General features: G+C 38.4%; 1 protein-coding gene across 2 annotated transcripts; it reads right to left on the minus strand.

The window, feature by feature from the left end:
* Positions 1–910: 910 nt before the first annotated feature.
* On the minus strand, positions 911–15368 carry LOC118799788 (myosin heavy chain, fast skeletal muscle-like). 2 transcript variants are annotated; one of them, XM_036559830.1, is made up of 40 exons: positions 15320–15368; positions 14295–14507; positions 13596–13739; positions 13314–13470; positions 13141–13168; positions 12655–12766; positions 12484–12576; positions 12326–12389; positions 11801–11899; positions 11608–11711; positions 11379–11517; positions 11148–11266; positions 10907–11056; positions 10649–10819; positions 10239–10545; positions 9971–10041; positions 9772–9859; positions 9557–9674; positions 9337–9460; positions 8563–8699; positions 8186–8441; positions 7861–8103; positions 7534–7710; positions 7299–7444; positions 7118–7208; positions 6624–7013; positions 6242–6368; positions 6051–6169; positions 5736–5932; positions 5446–5629; positions 5196–5361; positions 4962–5086; positions 4571–4879; positions 4285–4488; positions 4071–4196; positions 3820–3990; positions 3610–3714; positions 3428–3523; positions 3169–3300; positions 919–1038 (listed from the first exon to the last, which is right to left on the minus strand). In XM_036559830.1, the coding sequence occupies exons 2-40, from the start codon at positions 14493–14495 to the stop codon at positions 1018–1020; spliced, it is 5811 nt and encodes a 1936-aa protein (XP_036415723.1). In that variant the 5' UTR covers positions 14496–14507; positions 15320–15368; the 3' UTR covers positions 919–1017. The 2 variants fall into 2 exon arrangements, with proteins under 2 accessions (XP_036415722.1, XP_036415723.1); XM_036559829.1 differs by having other exon boundaries at positions 911–1038; positions 11379–11711.
* Positions 15369–19472: the final 4104 nt, after the last annotated feature.

The following is a 19472-nucleotide window of genomic DNA, read 5'->3' on the forward strand; positions in this document are numbered from 1 at the left end:
TAAGAAATGTTATTCTTGAATTGTTGCACTATTTGCCTGTATAGTCTTTCACGGAGTGGTGAACCCTTCCTCATCTTTACTTCTGAAAGACTCCGCCTCTCTGAGATGCTCTTTTTATACTCAGTCACGTTACTGACCTGTTGCCAATTAACCACCAGGTGTTTTTCTTTAGCATTACACAACTTTACCAGCCTTTTGTTGCCCCCGTCTGAACTTTTTTGGAATGTGTTGTTGGCATCAAATTCAAAATGGGCATATATTTTTCAAAAAAACAATAACATTTCTTGTTTCAACATTTTGATTTGTTGTCTTTCAACTGTTTTCAATGAAATATATAGGATTTAAATGATTTGCATATCATTGCATTTTGTTTTTATTTACATTTTGCACAGTGTCCCAACTTTTTTGGAAATGGGGTTTTATTTTGAAGCAGATGAACACTTTTCTTTATTTATTTCGGTCTGTATCTGAATTAGTCTGCTATATGTTTATTCTAGATCTGTCAAGTTAACGTGTGGAACCATTGACCGTTTTTTATGATAAATGATATATGATAAATATATACACTCATTAGAACATGCATTGCTTTCACTGGACGCTGGTCATGGAGATTGCGTTCAATTTGCAGAAACTGACTTTCATGTAGGTTCAGGTATGAACATAGTGTTACTGAATTGAAGTAAAAAAATCCGTTCTGATTTAGATTATTTTGTCCGCTCAATTAGCTATACCTACATGCACTGCTTTTAAATGGAAAATTAAACTTTCTTTAGGTCCAGTTTGAGCAAATAAGACAAATGCAATTAATCAAGATTAGTACTTCACAAAACTAATGGTATTAATGGTATTAATGGTTTTACTCACTTGACAGCCCTAGTTTATTCTGATTAGGTAAATAAATTGCGAGGGGTTGAGTGTCTTTGCTGCAGTTTTATTTAATTCAGTTTCTGCATGGACATTTAACAAGAAATGTATATTATATCATTGCTTGTTGGTGTCCCTTGTGGTCTTCGTCCTTTATTCAGCGATCTCCTTGCCCTAAAATACATATACACATTATTAGTAAAGCTCTATCTTACTCATCTCTCATCTGTTCTATATACTTTTCAAAGGTCTCTTGATTTAACAGTATGTGTCCACTGCACCAGGTGCAAATATCTCACTCTGATTCCTTGGCCAGTGCCTTGCTGCTGGAGGGGTTTGTCTGTCTACCATGCAGGACATGAGCTTGGTTCTAAAATCAGACTATTAAAAATTGTTTGTGAAGTAAGCTCACCAGACAAAAAAAATTAGTCACCTGTGACTGAAACATATCTAATAGCATGTAATACCTCCACAAGCACAAATAACTGCTGTGATTCGATTTGGCATGGACTGGACAAGTTTCTGGATGTAGGCGACATCATTGTTCAGCCACTCTTGCATGAATGGATTGCGCAGTTTGGGCAGATTTCGTGAATGCCTTCCCTGGCGTCTTACTCGTTCCAGATAGTCCCACAGATTTTGAAAGGGATTCAAATTTGGGGATTTTGCGGGCCAGTCTAGATGTGTGAACGCTCCTGAATGTTCATCATGCCAGTCAGTCACATTTGCAGCCCTGTGAATGTGAGAGTTGTCATCTCGGAATGCAGGGATTGGAATGTTATGTTCCTCAGTAAGATGATGAGCAAAAGGCAAAACCTGGTCGTTCAGCAGCTCAGTGTCGGCACTGTGGTTCACATTTACTGTCACCTAAACCAAAGGACCCATTTCCGCATATTTAAAACACCCCTAGAACATCACAGAGCCTCCAGCTTGAACAATACCTTGCATGCAGTCCTCATTGAAGGCTTCCTGTGGTCTACGATGAACACGACGCCGAGCATCATTCACATACAGGCAGAAACGAGATTCATCTGACCAGATAACATGTTTCCATGAACAATCCAATTTTTGTGTCTCTTTGCCCACTGTAACCAGGCAACTCTGTGAGCGAAGGGAGCAAAGGCCTCTTGCGTGCCACTCTGCTCCATATGTTCATGGTATGCAGTTCCTTGCAGAAAGTTCTTTCAGAAATTGGTTGTGAAGGACTGCATTGACTTGTAGAAGCAATTTTCGCCACTACTGGTCGACCCTTATGACCGTAAGCTTCAATACACCTGCAAATTCAGCTACTTCCTTCACACTGTGGCCTTTGGCAGGCCCAAATGCAGTCACTTTTTCCCCCCAATTCCTATACATCTGCTTTGCGACCCATTTTCCACACATTGAACGAGACATTCACTGCACTGTACTACCTCTTCCCAATCTATGAATCCCATCGCACACCCGCAAGTATTTATAGCCCGATCATCCTCTTGCAACGCAATCTGCAGGAGCCTGAAGTAACTACCACCTTAAACACGCAAGGTGACTAATTTTTTGTCTGGTGAGCTTATAATGAACTTGATAAGATATTTCTCATTTATTTTTGTGTAGTTTCGGCAGCACCTGATTATACATGAATAGGCTTTTTTTAAATTGTTTTGTAAATGCTGTAAATGAGCTGTACCATGCATCCGAGAAAAAATTGTTCTGGCAGCTGCCAGGAGCATGGGGAGTTCAAGAGCTTTTGACCAGATGGAACTATGTAGACATGTCCTCATTGCGTACAGACAAGAACAAGTTGCTTGGTCTGTTTTGGTCTGTTCAGCTTTTCTTGTTACGCCCCAAGTTTTGGCACTCAAGTTTTTGGATATCAAATTTGCGTGCACTGAACATGTACCATAAGAGTATGAAAACTCAAATTATATAATATTTATCATTTTATTATTATTTGAAAAAAATGTATCTTTTAAAAGAAAAGTCTAGGCTAGTAGAAGTTGGTGGGGTATACTGTCTGAAGAAATCCAATATGTAAACATATATTGTCATTTTTGCACAAAAACCTTGTATCTCCATTGTTGTCTTTTTGACTTTTTGAGATAGTTTGAAAATTCTGGCCGCCCTTTGCATTGTGTTAAATTTTCATGATAAATAAAAGTTACTTGGCAGGAAATCTTGTTACATTAACTTCCTTACAAGTTATGAATGTCTTTTTCTTCTCCTGTAACATTACCATTTTGGAGATAAAAGGTTTTGTTCTGACATTGACAATATATTAGTACAATATTCATTCAAATTTGTTTTTCTTTATTACATAGAATTCACCTTTCCAGCATCTCGGCTCCTGGCTCTCAGCTTATTGACCTGGGACTCAGCAATGTCAGCACGTTCCTGAGCTTCCTCCAGCTCATGCTGGACCTTCCTGAACCTGGACAGGTGAGTGTTTGCCTGCTCTTCCTGTAAGAGTGAAAACATCACATGGTTTAGTGTTGTTTTTATGAGTAAAACATGTTCATCTGCATGGTCTTGTCATTCATTGTATTCCCCTGCATGTACAATGCAAGACACATAATGGCACACTTACAACTTCCTCAGCCTGTCTCTTGTAGGCCTTCACTTTGAGCTGCAGCTTGTCCACCAGATCCTGCAGTCTGTTGACATTCTTCTTGTCTTCCTCGGTCTGCAAAGGTTCTCCTTGTTTTAGGGTTTGCTTGGTCTAGTAGATATTCTTATTATAGTCTATATGATACTCAGTTAATGCTTTACCTGGTAGGTGAGTTCTTTCACTCTTCTCTCGTATTTGCGGACTCCTTTAACAGCATCAGCGCTGCGTCTCTGCTCAGCTTCAACCTCAGCCTCCAGCTCACGCACCTAGAATACAATGTTTTTGTGTTAAATTCGAATTGTCAAACAAAAAAAAGCCCTTTAACAAAATCACTGTTTTTTTATTTCCACTGAATAAAGAGTGTAGCATACCCTAGACTCCAGTTTCTGGAGCTGCTTCTTTCCACCCTTCATGGCAAGGCTCTCAGCCTCATCCAGACGGTGCTGCAGATCTTTGACTGTAACCTCAAGGTTCTTCTTCATCCTCTCCAGGTGAGCACTGGTGTCCTGTTCTTTCTTCAGCTCCTCTGCCATCATGGCAGCCTATAAAATAAGCCATGTAATTTTTTTACCTTTTTCCCCTGTAAAAGACACATGCAAAATCTATGCAGTTAAACACTCACATCAGTAATAGCCTTCTTGGCCTTCTCTTCAGCATTTCTCGCCTCCTGAACTGTATCATCCACCTCACCTTGAATCTGCACCAGATCAGCCTCAAGCTTCTTCTTGGTGTTGATTAGACTAGTATTCTGTTAAAAGAAACAAAAGTTAAGCCCTTCAGATGATTTGGCAAGGAATTTGAAAGGAACAGCAAACTTATAAGCTGGTTGAACTTACTTGAGAGTGCAGTAGTGCCACACGCTCACTGGCATCAACCAGCTCCTGTTCAGCCACTTTGCGGCCTCTCTCTGTTTGCTCCAATGCAGTTCTCAGCTCCTCAATCTCTGCCAGCATCAGGTTATTCCTGCGCTCCACCATGGCAACCTGCTCCTTCATGTCTTCCTGTCCTCTGACAGCCTCATCAAGGTGCAGTTGGGCATCCTTATGGAAAAGGAATTGCAGTTATTCAATGTATTAAACTAGGAAGTTTATAAATTGAAGTGAGAAAATGTTGGAGGTTCACCTTGAGTTGTCCTTGAACATTCCTGAGATGTTTCTGGGCCTCAGCAGCCTGACGGTTTGCATGGCTCAGCTGAATCTCCATCTCATTGAGATCTCCCTCCATTTTCTTCTTGACTCTCAGAGCATCATTTCTGCTCCTGATCTCAGAGTCCAGAGTGCTCTGCATGGACTCGATCACCCTCTGACTGTTCCTCTTGATCTGCTCCATCTCCTCATCCTTCTCAGCAAGCTTCCTGTCAATCTCACTCTTTACTTGGTTGAGCTCGAGTTGGATACGAAGAATCTTGGACTCCTCATGTTCAAGTGTGCCCTGAAGAATGATGTTAAATATTAAGCCGTTTATTGCAAACCAGTTCTACCTTTACGCTTACTTATGTTACGTGTAGTGTTACCTCAGCTTCTTCAAGAGCCGTCTGGATTTCTGATTTCTCAGTCTCCACTGTTTTCTTTGCCTTCTCCAGCTCATGGATGGTCTTTCCAGTCTCGCCAATTTGTTCAGTCAGGTCAGAAATCTCCTCTGAAATGAGAAATGAGAGCAATAATTGCTTTTTGTTTGTCTTGATTTATTTGTTTAAAAATATTTCTATTAATATTTGCATATGCATTTTCATTTCTAAGTCACATACGCTGCAGATTCTTGTTCTCTCTCTTCAGGGTCTCCAGCTGGTCAAGAGCCTCCTCATATGAGTTCTTCATCTTAAAGAGTTCAGTGCTGAGAGAGCGAGTTTCTTTCTGAGCTCCCTCCAGCTCAGCCTGACCTTCTTCATACTTCTGCTTCCACTCTGCCAACACCTAGAAGGTAAAATTACACTTGTATTCAGACCGAACAATTTTGGTGTAATTTCATTGTTTACTTTTAGCCAACAAGCCCTTTACCTTGTCAAAGTTCCTTTGCTTCTTGTCAAGATTGGCAGCCAGTGAATTGGCTCTCTCGACATCAATCATGAGGTCCTCCACTTCACCCTGAAGTCTCTGTTTGGTCTTCTCCAAAGAGGCACACTTGGAATTCACAGCTTCAATTGATTCCTCAGCATCTTGTAGACGCTGGGCAAGCTTTTTCCTGAGAAGGTCAAATTGTGTAATGTAACATCTTTATCTAGCAAGTGTGTCTTTATCTAGAAAATGAGGAAATGTTTACTTTGTGTTACTGTTCAGCATTTACTAACTTGGCCTCTTCAAGCTCCTCAGTACGCTGGATGGCATCTGTCTCGTATTTGGTTCTCCACTGAGCCACCTCACTGTTGGCCTTGGACATTCCACGTTGCAGCTCCGCCTTGGCCTCCTGCTCTTCTTCAAACTGCTCTCTGAGCAAGTCACAGTCATGACGGGCTGACTGGACAGCATGAGCCAGGGCGTTCTTTGCCTAAAATTAAACACATTTTTTGAAACTGTGCTTGTTGTTTTAACTTGATGCTGCTTGACTGTAACACAAATGTGAAGCAAATAAAACGATGATATCAAATACTGTTTTTTAATAGTACCTTGACTTCCTCCTCGATTTGTCTTTTAAGTTCTTCAATCTGCTGTGTGTAAGCTTGTTTTCCTCTGGTCAGCTGAGAAACAAGTGCCTCCTTCTCCTCCAGCTGACGGCTAAATTCACCTTGGAAAAGGTTTGGACAAATTAAGTCACAAATGCCAAGCAAACATTATTTCACCTGTGTACTCTAGTTACCATTCTCAGTCTGAAGTCGTGCTCTTTGTGCACTGATGTCATTCAGTTGACGGACATGTTCATCATTTTTAGCTTTGAGTTCGCTCAGCTGGTCCTCAAGAGTACGGCACACCTTCTCTAGATTTGCCTGGAAATACATACATAGTGAAATTAACTGAAAAAGAAGAATGCTGGTACCTTGCGTTTATAAATCTGTAGACCAATAACAAAAATTTCATTATATACCATATCCCATATGGAATGAAGTATGTAATCTTTCAAGCACATTTCAGCCAACTTGGCTTTGCTTTAATGTGCATAAAACAACATATAAAGTAACTAAATACCCTGAATTGTTATCTAAGCAAATTGTATTTCTTTTCTCAGTGTTAAATGAACACACCTTTGATTTTGCCACAGCCTCCATGTTACTGGACAGATCATCTATTTCCATCTTATATTCGCTCTTCTCCTTCTCCAGCTTCTGTTTGACCCGCTGAAGGTTGTCGATCTGCTCTCCAAGCTCAGCAACACTGTCAGCTTGTTTCTTGCGAAGGGCAGAAGCAGTGGCTTCATGCTGCAAAGTGGACTCTTCCAGATCACGCCGCAGCTTCTGGAACTCAGCCTCACGCTTTTTATTCATCTCAATCTGAGCAGCAGTGGCTCCACCAGCCTCCTCGAGCCTCTCACTGATCTCTTCAAGTTCCCTGGAGAGATCAGCTCTCTGCTTCTCAACTTTAGCACGAGCTGCACGCTCAGCCTCAATTTCCTCTTCTAGCTCTTCAATACGAGCCTGAAGGAAAGATTTTCAGTCAATAAACGTATGTATTAAATGTATAAATAGATTAAGTTAAATGTAACTTAATTGAATAGTTTGTTTCTGCAGAGATTAATTACCTGGAGCTCCTTAATCTTCTTCTGAAGCTGAGCACCCAAGGACTGTTCATCTTCAATCTTGCTCAGAAGTTGGCTGATTTCAAAATCTTTCCTGTTATGAAAATGGAATAGAATGGATCCTTATTTCATCTAATTTCACCAACCAAATTATTTGTCATCTACACTGTATGGTGGTATGTACTTTTTGATCTTCTCTTCAGACTGCTGCTTTTCATTCTCCAGGTCCATTATGGACTCCTGTGCCAGTTTCAAGTCACCCTCAAGCTTCCTCTTGGCTCGTTCAAGGTCCATACGGAGTTTCTTCTCTTGCTCCAATGAACCTTCAAGCTATAGTTTATAGAAACCAGAAATTCTGAGGATGGCACAGAAGGACTGTAGAATATGTTTATTGCATATGTTGTTATGTTTGATCTTACATCATCCACTTGTTGTTCAAGCTTTGTCTTGGATTTGGTCAGAGTGTTGACTTTGTCTTCCTCTGCCTGGAGATCATCAAGAGTTTGCTGGTGTGCCTCTTGGAGGGCTTTCTTCTCCTTGGTGAGCTTGGCAAGGCTCTCATCCTGAGAGGCCATCTCCTCAGTCAAGTTCTTCACCTGTGTGAAAACATTTTGAAATGCTAGATTATCATTAATTTACAAAGATTGCAAGAGGGCTTTCTCACATTATATATACCTTGCACATCTATAAAAAATCTATTCAGCTTTCACAGACTTTAACTGCATTGATGTGTATAAACTATTAACCTTGTTCTCAGTGGCATGTTTCTCCTTCTCCACTTTAGCCAAGGTGAGTTCCAGATCATCAATGTCCTTCTTCAGCTCAGAGCACTCATCCTCCAGTTTCCTCTTCTTGGCTGTCAGCTCAGCATTGATTTCCTCCTCATCCTCCAGTCTCTCATTTGTCTCTTTGAGTTTGGCCTCAAGCTGGATCTTGCTCTTGATGAGCCCCTCACACCTTTCCTCAGCATCAGCCAGATTCTCAGTTTCCTATCAGTTATAAGGATTTTTTAAGCATTTTAACATCATCCAGCATCTAGTGAAATTCATCTACTTCATTGTAAATACTTACAGCTGTTACTGCCAGTTGCAGGTCATTTTTCTCCTGTAGTAGTGACACCATCTTCTCTTCAAGCTCTTTCTTCTTGGCCAGTGCTTTTGCCAGATCTTCCTTCATTTTCTCATAGTTCTCTTTCATGGCAGCCATTTCTTTCTCTGTTTCTGCGCTTTTCAGAAGAGGCTTGACCTTGAAGTACAACTTCATCCATGGCCAGTGTTTCACATTCATGAATGAGCGGATGTTGTATTGAATGCTGTAGATGGACTCCCTATAATGAAGATGGCTCAGTTCATTATACTGCATTTTCAATTTTAAGACTATATCTTTATTATTTCAGTGTATTTGAATGTCCATGTGATGTCAGCCTGCTTTGTTAATCTAAAAAATACCTCCTCTCCATCATCTTGACAAACTCTCTCCTCATAAGGAAGCCACGACACAATGCTTGAGTCATGGTCACCAGATTTGCTAGTTTCTCATCTCGCATCTCCTCAAGTGTACCAAGCAGACCAGCTTTGAAGAACACCTACACAGAGATTTTATAAAATGATTGACCCACCTTTTACTGTGCACCTACAAAGTATGTGTAACATATGCCTACACACTGGTAGAATTTAGCTCACGTTTGCTGTTATAAAGCATTCTGTACTTCTGTACAAGGGACCTTGTTCATTCATATTTGTTCTGGTCCACCAAGAAACATGTCAAAATGTCATCCAATTGACCACAGATATTTATATTCTCTGTGTATTTTTCCTTGGACTGGCGACCTGTCCAGGGTTTATCCTGCCTTCTGCCCAGTGATCGCTGGGGTAGGCTCCAGCAGCACCCCCCAACCCAGAAGGATAAGTGGTTTAAAAAATGTGTGTGTGTGTGTGTATTTTTCCTCTTGAATTATAGCATTGTGTTGATTTGAAAAGTTACCAAAACTGAAGAAAATAGTGAGTTTAATCAGAAGTAGAATTTGCACACTACCAAGTTTAGGACCAGTGTTCTTGCCAAAAACAAGCACCCTGTTTCAACATTGCAGACATTAAAAGAGATGCTTATATTTCAGATAAGTAGTCAGTCATTAATATACATGACATAAATTTTAGATTTGCAATATGCAATATTAACATGTTATGGAAATAGTTTCAGCTAACATTAACAGTAACACTGACCTTGGTGTGCCCAAACTTGTACTGGGTGTGGTCCACATCAATGGAGCCCAAGAGTTTCTCTGAGGCTTTTTTATTGTCAATGAACTGTCCCTCTGGGATGACACTGGCATTCAAGACTTTGTATCTGTATAAAAAAAATGATGAATCTGTATATAGAACAGATTTACACTCATTTTAAAGCTGGTTTGCCTGTTTGAAGTATTAACACTATGAAAATGACCTTTGCTTGAAGTCACCATAGAGGATTCTGCTGGGGAATCCTTTTCTGCAGATTCTGATACCCTCCAGCACACCATTACACCTCAGCTGGTGGATAACCAAGAAGTTCTCCATCAGGCCTAGAGGGATGAGAATTATATTACAAAGTAAATGTTTTGTTTACGGTTCAGTAAACCTTCACAGTTTGCAAGGAATCAGATTATTCAGGGTGTCTACCTGGAGTCTTGGACTCATTAGGAATCAAGCAGCGGACAAAGTGTGGGTGAGTGCTCCTCAAGTTGGTCATCAGCTTGGCCAAGTTCTCCTGTGAGGTTTTATGTTATGACAGTGTCTGTTAACTAAAGTTATGTAGATTGGCACATGCATCCTCTTCTAGTGTGTGTGTGTGTCTTATTTCGGTATAAAAGTGTTTTACCCTGAACAGAGCAGAGACAGTCTGGAAGGATCCACCCTTCTTTTTCCCCTTCTTACCACCTTTTGCAGCATCTATAAATAAAAAACAAATTAATCTTTATGATAATATAGTTACTGCTGCAGATTTAAGCTGATTAGTATACACAAATAGAATATATAATTTGCTATGTGTGTACTATTACATTTTTGTGCAGATTACTATTAGTTCTCAAAATAATGTTTAATTTCTTTTTTTTCTATGTATGTGTAAAGTTTTTTTGTCTCCTTACCATCAGTAGATGCATGACTTGCATACAGGTGGGACAGAAGTTTGTTTGCTGACTTCTGGTACAGCTGCACAACAGAGTCATTCAGGGGGTCCTTGTTCTTGTCCAGCCAGCCAGCAATGTTGTAGTCCACAGTGCCGGCATAGTGCACCAGAGAGAAGTGGGCTTCTGCTTTGCCTTTGGCAGGCTTTGGCTTCTGGAAGACGTTACTTTTGCCAAGATGCTGGTCATGCAGCTTGTTCTTGAAGGTTATGTCTGTAGCCTTGGGGAACATGCACTCCTCTTCAAGGATGGAGAAGATGCCCATTGGCTAATGGTGACAAATTTATACGAGACAGGGGAGTTACATGTCAGCACCTTTGTAAAGCTATTGTTCTTTTATTAAAAGTGCCCGTTGATTCTAAGTAGATTACCTTCTCAATAAGCTCAATACAGGCAGCCAGGTCCATACCAAAGTCAATGAACTCCCACTCAATTCCTTCTTTCTTGTACTCCTCTTGTTCCAGCACAAACATGTGGTGGTTGAAGAACTGTTGCAGTTTCTCATTTGTGAAGTTGATGCACAGCTGCTCCAAGCTGTTGAACTGTCATGATATAGTGATCAGACATATGTAAAAGTTGTAAAAATCACAATTAAAGAAATTTGAAAATAAAAATCAGGGAACACTTACATCAAAGATCTCAAATCCAGCGATGTCCAGCACACCAATGAAGAACTGCCTCTGCTGTTTTGTGTCCAACATCTCATTGATGCGAAACACCATCCACAAGAACATTTTCTCATAGATGGACTTGCAAAGAGCCATTGTTGCGTTGTTGACCTGTAGAGTTCAAAAGTATGCTTTGTTACTTTATAGGTATTTGAAAACTTAAAACCTTCGTTCTTGTTTTGGTCAAATAATAGCACATTACCTGAGGTACAGTTTGGCCTTTGGTCACAAACTCATTTCCAACCTTTACTCTGGGGTAGCACAAAGCTTTCAGCATGTCAGCTGAGTTCAGGCCCAGAAGGTAGGCGATTTTATCAGCCACTGGATGGAAAAGTGATAATGTCGTTCATTACAATTAAAATCAGCCAAATTTCAAGTCTGTACACCACTTCTAATAAAGTCACATGAACCTTTCATAAATTTTCCTATTTACCCTCAGTGCCATCAGGCTCAGCCTGCTCCTCTCTCTGCTTCTGCTTGAACTTCATGTTGCCGTGATGCAGCACAGCACCAGTCAGTTTGTAGATGTTAATTTTCTCATCAGCGGTGAAGCCCAGAATGTCAATAGCAGTCTGTGTTTGGTGAAACAGAGTGGATGGACCATTGAGAATGAGGCATTGTAAAAAAATAAACCCACTGAAGTTCAGTGAAGTTGTACTTACATCTGTGGCAATGAATTCTTCCACATCGTTGATGCTCTTAACTGTGATTTCACCCTGGCTGACCATAGGGTAGTCATAGGGGTTGGTGGTGATGAGCAGTGCCTCTGTGTGAGAGGAAAAATAAAGTCTTTAGACCAGATCAGTTCTAAAACTAAACAAAAAATGCTAGCAATAAGACTTTTAGATTCCATACCAAGCAGCTCAGGCTTGTGTCCAGTCATGAGCTGGTAGAAAATGTGGTAGCTCCTCTCAGCAGACAGCTGGAAAGTGACTCTTGACTTTTCCAGTAGATCTGTCAGTATGTTGATATTAGTAATAGTTACATTTACTAAAATGATCTGTGCATTCATTGTTTCAGTTGGATTTTTTAAAACTCTCCATGTGCATGAATTGAAGAGACTAAAGTGCTCTGTGCATTTTTGCCGAGTTAATGCTCACGTGGCTTTGGTGAACAGTACTGCAGTTGCAGAGACAACGAACAACTGCAGACATTGTATGGAGTCTTAGCGGGTTTTTTTTTAAATAGTTATGATAGTCCCCCACAGTTTTGTGGGTAATCTCATCACTCTTTTTCCACTACCGATTCTCATTTTGTTATCCACATATCTCATTTTTATTTGCACATCACAACATTGGGGATTGACACAGTGATGTAAACAGAATAATAAAATAAAATAAAATAAAATAATAAAATACACCAGTAGTGACAGAAACTTACAGGTTTCAATATCAGCTGATGCCAGCTTGCCAGTTTGTCCAAAATGAATTCTGATGAATTTGCCCTGGAAATTCATTACATTTTTTAATTAGTTCAGTATTCTTTGTATTTTATATTATGCTCTATGCAGAGTTTCAACTTATCTTGTATGTACTTACAAAACGAGAAGAGTTGTCATTTCTGATAGTCTTGGCATTACCATAAGCTTCCAGCAGGGGGTTGGCTGCAACAATTTGGTCCTCCAGTGAACCCTAGATATGATAACAGACATTTTAGTAAGGAGTTCACTCAGAAGTGTTCTGAAAATCCTGAAATAGTGATTCCCTTACCTGCATTTTGCCATGAACAGGCTCTGCCTTCTTCTGTCCAGTCATTGCAATTATGGCAAAGTACTGGATGACACGTTTGGTGTTCACAGTTTTTCCTGCACCAGATTCTCCACTGAGGATAGAAGTGAACAATATTAAGTTTTAATAATAATGATTGTTGTTTAGAACAATTTCACCAATTTTTGTAGATGTCATTTTCCTGAGATATTTGAGTTTTTGTTTTTTTTTAAACATTTTATCAAGTGGATCGTTCGTCACATCAGCAAGAAGCCCCTTATAAATGTTGTTGTTAATTCTGCTATATCTGCATAAGCACAGAATATGTACAGAGAAAAGTGCTTGCTTAAGAGTGAGCTGGCTCCTCTGTAGTTTTGGCAGTTATTGATTTTAGATCAGATTAGCCCCAATCATTTGCATTGGTGATATCTCAGAAATAAAGAATGCTAATGTAGAAGCTCCTTCGTGGTGATATAAGGTTGCACTTACGTAATCAGGATGGACTGGTTTTCACGATCTAAAGGAAAACATTTATCACATTATTCTCAAGAATGCATTTTTACCGAAACAGTTTTTGCTGCAACTTTGACTTACTTTGTCTTACTTAAATTATTTTATTTGTAAATACTATTTTCCATTTTGTTGTTTGAGGAATATCATACCAGTGAGCATGAACTGATAGGCATTATCAGAGATGGAGAAGATGTGAGGTGGGGCTTCAATTCTCTTTTTGCCTCTGTATCCAGTCACAACAACTGCATCATATACTGGGAGCCACTTGTAGGGGTTCACAGTGACACAGAACAGCCCAGAATAGGTCTGAAGATGTGAATAGAAACATTTTCAGAAGGTCAGTGTGATATCTCTCTCTCTCTCTCTCTCTCCATTATATATATATATATATATATATCTTATTCAGTAATTCCTCTTTCGCATAAACTTACGTAGATCATCCATGCTGCGTAACGCTCTTTGAGGTTATACAGCACACAAGGCTCGTTCAGGTGGGTCATCATGGCCATGTCCTCAATTTTGTCAAATTTGGGAGGATTCATTGGATAGACATCGTCCTCCTTAACTGTGAGGGTCTGTGAAAAAATTAGATTGATTTTGATTCAATTGATTTATATTTAATATAGACCTATACAGTTTCTGAGAGATATACAGTGCACTGTGTGACGCATATACATGTATGCCTGTATACAGGTCTCTTCACCATTATGATCAGGCTGTAATACATTGTATTACAATGTATTACATTCCTGAACAAATAGTAATTTTGCATTTACAGATGAACAATGTTATGGATACATCACTTATGAATCATATATAAAGTTAAATATCTCTTTGTATGTGTTAGATATACTCAGCAGTAACATTAACAAGCAACAATACTCTGAGAAGTATGGGCTTCATTCACCAATATTTTCCTAAGCTATTCTTCAAAATTTGTTCTTGGGAAAAGTCCTAAAAAGGTTCTTAAAGGGCAGAACTCTTTGCTCCTTTGTGCTTTTGAGTGTGTGTAAATTCTTTTCTTACCCAAGTACAAATCCCAAATAAGAAAATATTGGTGAATGGGTGTTAAGAATGAGCATGGTTAGTGAATGAGGCCTTACATCCTCATCATAGGTCTTTTTACTTACTTTGTGGCACAGAGTTTCGACAGTGGCTTTGCCACCCTCTTTACTCTTTAGTGTACCCTTGAGGTACATCTCAGTGGGCTCAGCCACAAACACTGCAGTTTTAGCATCAAAGGGTCTGCTCTGAGCCTCAATCCTCTCTCTTTCTGACTTGCGGAGGTAGATGGCCGCCGGCCCAAAACACTCCATTTCTCCATCCCCCATGATGGTGTTTTACTGTGAAGACAATTCGTATGTTTGTCAGTCTTCTTTAAAAGACTACTTCTGGCTAGTTTAATTAAATCTTACGTAGACTAGCAATGTCATGCACAAGATGTTTGAGTAGAGTGGGGCATATCCTAACACCTAATATTTTAGTTGTTGCCTTTTTATACAGGCAACCTATGATTTGAGCCTACTATTTGGAAAGAATTCAGCCAAGCCTACATAGAAGGAGATAAATGAAATTAATTGAGCACAGTTCCGTGTCAAAAATACAAAGTAGAGAATCAAATAGTAGCACGATAAAACTGCAAATATATTGTATTTGCATGTTATCAATTGTACTTTCTTATGCATCTATGTACTTTCTTATGAATAAAATGTTTCAAATGAAATGAATTTATATGGGGACATCTGGAATTCTCTCAAGGTTTACTTTGGATGGCTTAGTTGTAGCAACATGTTAAATTAACCTCTTCATGCAGGCTGCACTGGGTAGCTCTCACTGTAAGTTGTTTACTTTATCAGTACAGTGCTATGTAACAGGGAAATTAAAGTAATGTAGTTGTGAATTTTGTGACACATCTCAGTTGTTGTAAAATGCTTACGATGAAAAAATGTACTTTCCTAGTATAAAAAAAGATTAATCTTGATAAATATCAGTCTGACTGATTTAAAAAAAGATCACAGATGACGTTACTATGAATACAACATGACCAAAAGCACACTTTCCTTGAACTTCATTATTTCATAAAATATCTGTTACTATTTAACCCATGTTAGGTTATGCCCCATGCCTCACTACCTACACCATACATACACCTTACCTTTTTGTTCCCAAGTATGGAAAATGGTAAACAGAAAAGGCTGTGTATTCTGAAAGAAGAAAACAATTAAGAAACAAATCAGAATGAAATTGAATATTATTAAAATTATCCAAGAAGAATTTTCTCAGAATTTGAACAATTGAATAATCCTAATCAGCATGTAAGACATCAGCATTCCCTCACCTTTGCAGGGTTCCTGGGCTAGCCTCAATACTTGGAGGAGCCTCTTATATAGCACCATTAATGTTCACTCAGCAGAACTTTCAGGCTATGTTTGGTCATGGATTCTTGCTTGATGTTTTTCCTCCCTAAGTGGCAATGATGATGATGAGCTCATGTATCATATTATACTATGAAATACTGGTGTTCTATAGCAGTCACCGCAACGCTTTATTTTTATGCTTTTAGACAGAATAGTTCAGATTCAGGTGTTTTTACAAAAATTACTTTGTCTTGTTTGATCAATTTTAGTTTGATTACACTATCTAATAATTTTAGAAATAATATTGCATTAATGTAAGCTTGTAAAACAGTAGAAATAACTGATACAGTTTCACACAAATCCTAATATACTCTTTGATGGTTTTCTGTCATAATGGTCATGTGTGTGGTCTGTATTTTCATTGTGTTGTATTTTTAAATATGCATGCTTTGCAATATTCAAAGGATTCTAGGATTACAAGAAGAGTCTTCTTTTTAATGGATTTTGGCACTGAGGAAATCTTAGATCAAATTTGGAGAAGCCGTGATGTCACTGGTGTTCTATTGCAGGGTCACTGCAACCTTTTCATAATATAAATAAATAAATTGCACTCATCATTCGAGGCAGAACTTTTATTGCTTTTTAATCTGTCGGTCCACCAGTTTTGAAGTCTTTTGCATTTCTGTATGTGTAAGTGCCATTTTTCATTAAACAAAAACAAGCAGCAGTCCTCTGGGGAATCATCATGATGTCTTTTAAAACAGTCTTTAAAGCAAGTAATCGCAAACTTCTATTTAAAAAAAAAAGAAGAAAGTAAGACCCATAAGCTGTTTAATACTAAGTTTGTTTTGCCTTCTACTCCCTCATCTGTGTTTACCAAAACAGAATATTAGGAGGTTCTGAATTTTTGGTCAGTGTTTTGAACATACATTTACATAAGTGTGTCACCAAAAGCTAATTGAGCTGAATAAGAGGTCTAACCAAACAGAGTGCTCTGTCTTTTGCAAAGCAGAGAGTATTCATTATTATTATTATATTATAATAAAACCAAAGATTTATTACTAGTACCAGATTAAACCACTTATTTCCAAATGAAAGATAATATGTCTTGCAAAAGATTACTATGCAGTAAAAGTTCAGAGCCTGCTGCTTGGGACAAACTGGAATCAAACTGAAATTCTGAAACACTATATCTCAGTTTAATAAGCTCATTTGGAATTAATTCAGATATAGAAACAGTCAAAGCCATGCTCTCAGAGGTTAAGAATTTTAGTCCATATCTGAAGGCAGTATAAAGGAGTTTAGCCAGATTCCCTAAGAGTTCCCGGATGCTCGACAGCGGCAGTGTTCTTAAGTAAGTCTGTTTGTGCATGTTTTTCTGTAATATTACACTTTTCTCTTATTGTAGATTAGAAGTATCAGAGAAAGGGCTGTGAAAGTAAATGGGCAGTTGATGTAAGCTTTACATATTATTGTGCATGCATCATACCATTTTTTCCATAGTATCTGAAACTGCTGCATTATGTTGATCATTGTAATCTGATTACTGTTTAAATCTGAATAACTGGATTTCAGATGACTTTTCTAAATGTTCATATTGGCAAATTTTAGTCATGCATTTAAGTCATAAAATAGTGTTTTCCAATTACAATGTTCATTTTGTATGCAATTTTTAGTTTTTTCAAATAGGATTTTCTACGGTTACAAGTCTACAAGTTTTGTGTGCATAGGTTATATTAAAATACAATTGTTTAGATAACACTGGGGCAGTAAATAATCACACTGAAGTGTCCTACTGATGACTTTCTGGGTTTCAAATGCCAGTCTTAATGGTCAGATACATGAGAGTCTTAAACTGCACTCCATAGCTGTGATATCCTTCGGCTCTGAGCATGAACACTTGCTTTATTTTTAGAGCCACACATACATTTTTTTTAACATGGCCATGCAACTTTGCCATTAAACTTATCCTGTCTTTTGGCTGTCTGCTGTTCTCGTTGGATATTTGTTCTGTGAGGTGTGATATTGTACTGAACAGTTGAAGTGAGGTTTAACTTAAATTACTAACTTAAGTTTCAGAATTTTAGGTGGAAATTTTGACAGATAATTGTTTTGTTGTTTCATCTTTACAGCTCTTCGCTGCCGTGACTTGTCTTGCTGCACCTCTAGAGATAAGTGCTGTCCTGTTCATTGGTAGAATAAATTCTTGCTGTGAATAACATGCATAGATGATTTGTTTAAGTTACATGATTATACAGAGTTTCAGTGGGGTTTAGGTCAGGGGACTGTGATGGCTATGTCAAAAGCTTTTTCTGTGGTCACTGAACCATTTTTTGTGGATTAAGGCATATGTTTTGGATCAGTGCCTTATTAGAAGATCCAACCATGGCCATGTTTTGGCAGCCCGATTTTAATCTTATTTTAATTTTAAAATCCCATGGTATGTCTTGAAATCCTGTACCTTAACAAGGTTCTCAGGGCCTTTGGAGGTTAAACAAGTCCGAAACATCATAGATCTTCCACCATATTTAACAACGGGGATGAGGCTCTTTTGTGTATAACCATCTTTTATTTTACACCAAACCCATTTTGAATATTTCTTGCCAAAAAATATTTTTATCTGACTTTATGTGGTTACAGTCAAGAGCCATGGGCTCCTTTACGCAGCTGGCTGAGGATCTGAGAATGAAGGTAATTGATGCCATCAAAGCAGGGCAAAGCTTATATTTCAAAGCACGTCTTTTTGTTTTGCACTAATTGTTGCCCTGCAGGTGAATATAGAGATGTGCTGTTTTTTATGTCATTGTTATTTATTATGAAATTCAAATGATGAAAAAGAAGTGAAGAAATTATGAAAATCAACCCACTTTTGTCTCAGTTGTGTATTCTCTAATCCCTGTTAAATCACATGGAGTTCTTCAAACTTCTTCTGAAGCTGAGAAACCATCTTCTCAGTCACAGTTGCAATTTAGGTTGCAACCTAAATCAGACATAAACTAAATCTTCTTTCTCTTGCTTTCTCCAGTTTCAGTGACTGGTGCACTGCAATGCATGGCATACAATTACTAATTTGTGTTCCTTCTGTTTTGGCATAACCTTTAAAATAGATATACCTCATTAGTACTGTTTGTCCCTACAAATTTGGGAATTGTATGGTTTTGAATGTGACCTTAAAGATAAGTGCACACTCGCGCACAGAAACTACAGCACGCAGGTGTAACAAATAAAAGATTTTAGTACGCAGAGATTGCAGAGCCAAAGATTTCCAGTATGTGCTTTTAACAACTGTTTGGAAAAGATAATTGTCAAATCATCAAATTGGACAACCACTTTTTAACACCAAAATGGAGTTTGCAGTACTGCAGAACTTTAGAAAAAACGGGCCCCAACTGATATTAAATAAGGAAATCAGTTTATATGCTGTCAGCACTTACTGTAAAACTGTAACTGTAATCAAATTATAAGGTGGCACATCTGTTTTGGGTTAATTAACTTGAGCTCGGCTTGGATTTACTCAAACTCAAACTTAGTTTAGTCACAATTTTGTAACAACATTCTGTATGTCAGGTAAACAGTTAAATTTCAGTTTAAGTTGGGCTTACTCAGAAAAAAAAACACTAAAAACAGCAAATGTGGGTGTCTCCTTATAAATTATGCTATTTTTTTTACTACACTTTTATCCCCATCTGAGTGCTCGGACTCCCCCTATTGCTCAACGTGATGCGAGAGCTAAGAGATCCCTCTTCCCTTCCTAGACTGCTGACCAAGAAGGGCTGTGGCATTGCCAGGATTTGAACCTGGAGTGCACAATTCAAAATTTTATTTGATTTCTTTTAGTATTTTGCAATAGTATTTTTGTATGTAGACAATAAAATTAATTATTACTTGTTATTAATAAAGTAAAGGTTAGTATTTGTACACAGTAACTCCACAGTCTGCATTTCTCTGATG

Source organism: Colossoma macropomum, unplaced genomic scaffold (genome assembly GCF_904425465.1).
Source record: "Colossoma macropomum unplaced genomic scaffold, Colossoma_macropomum, whole genome shotgun sequence".
Classification (NCBI taxonomy): Eukaryota; Metazoa; Chordata; class Actinopteri; order Characiformes; family Serrasalmidae; genus Colossoma; species Colossoma macropomum.

Coding starts and splice junctions, on each gene's coding strand:
- LOC118799788 (XM_036559829.1), bottom strand. CDS start 14,495: ATGGGGGATGGAGAAATGGAGTGTTTTGGGCCGGCGGCCATCTACCTC. Junction 11,057..11,147: donor AAGGCCAAACTGTACCTCAG/GTAATGTGCTAT, acceptor TGAACTCTACAG/GTCAACAACGCAACAATGGC. Junction 3,715..3,819: donor TCCAGAAACTGGAGTCTAGG/GTATGCTACACT, acceptor ATTGTATTCTAG/GTGCGTGAGCTGGAGGCTGA.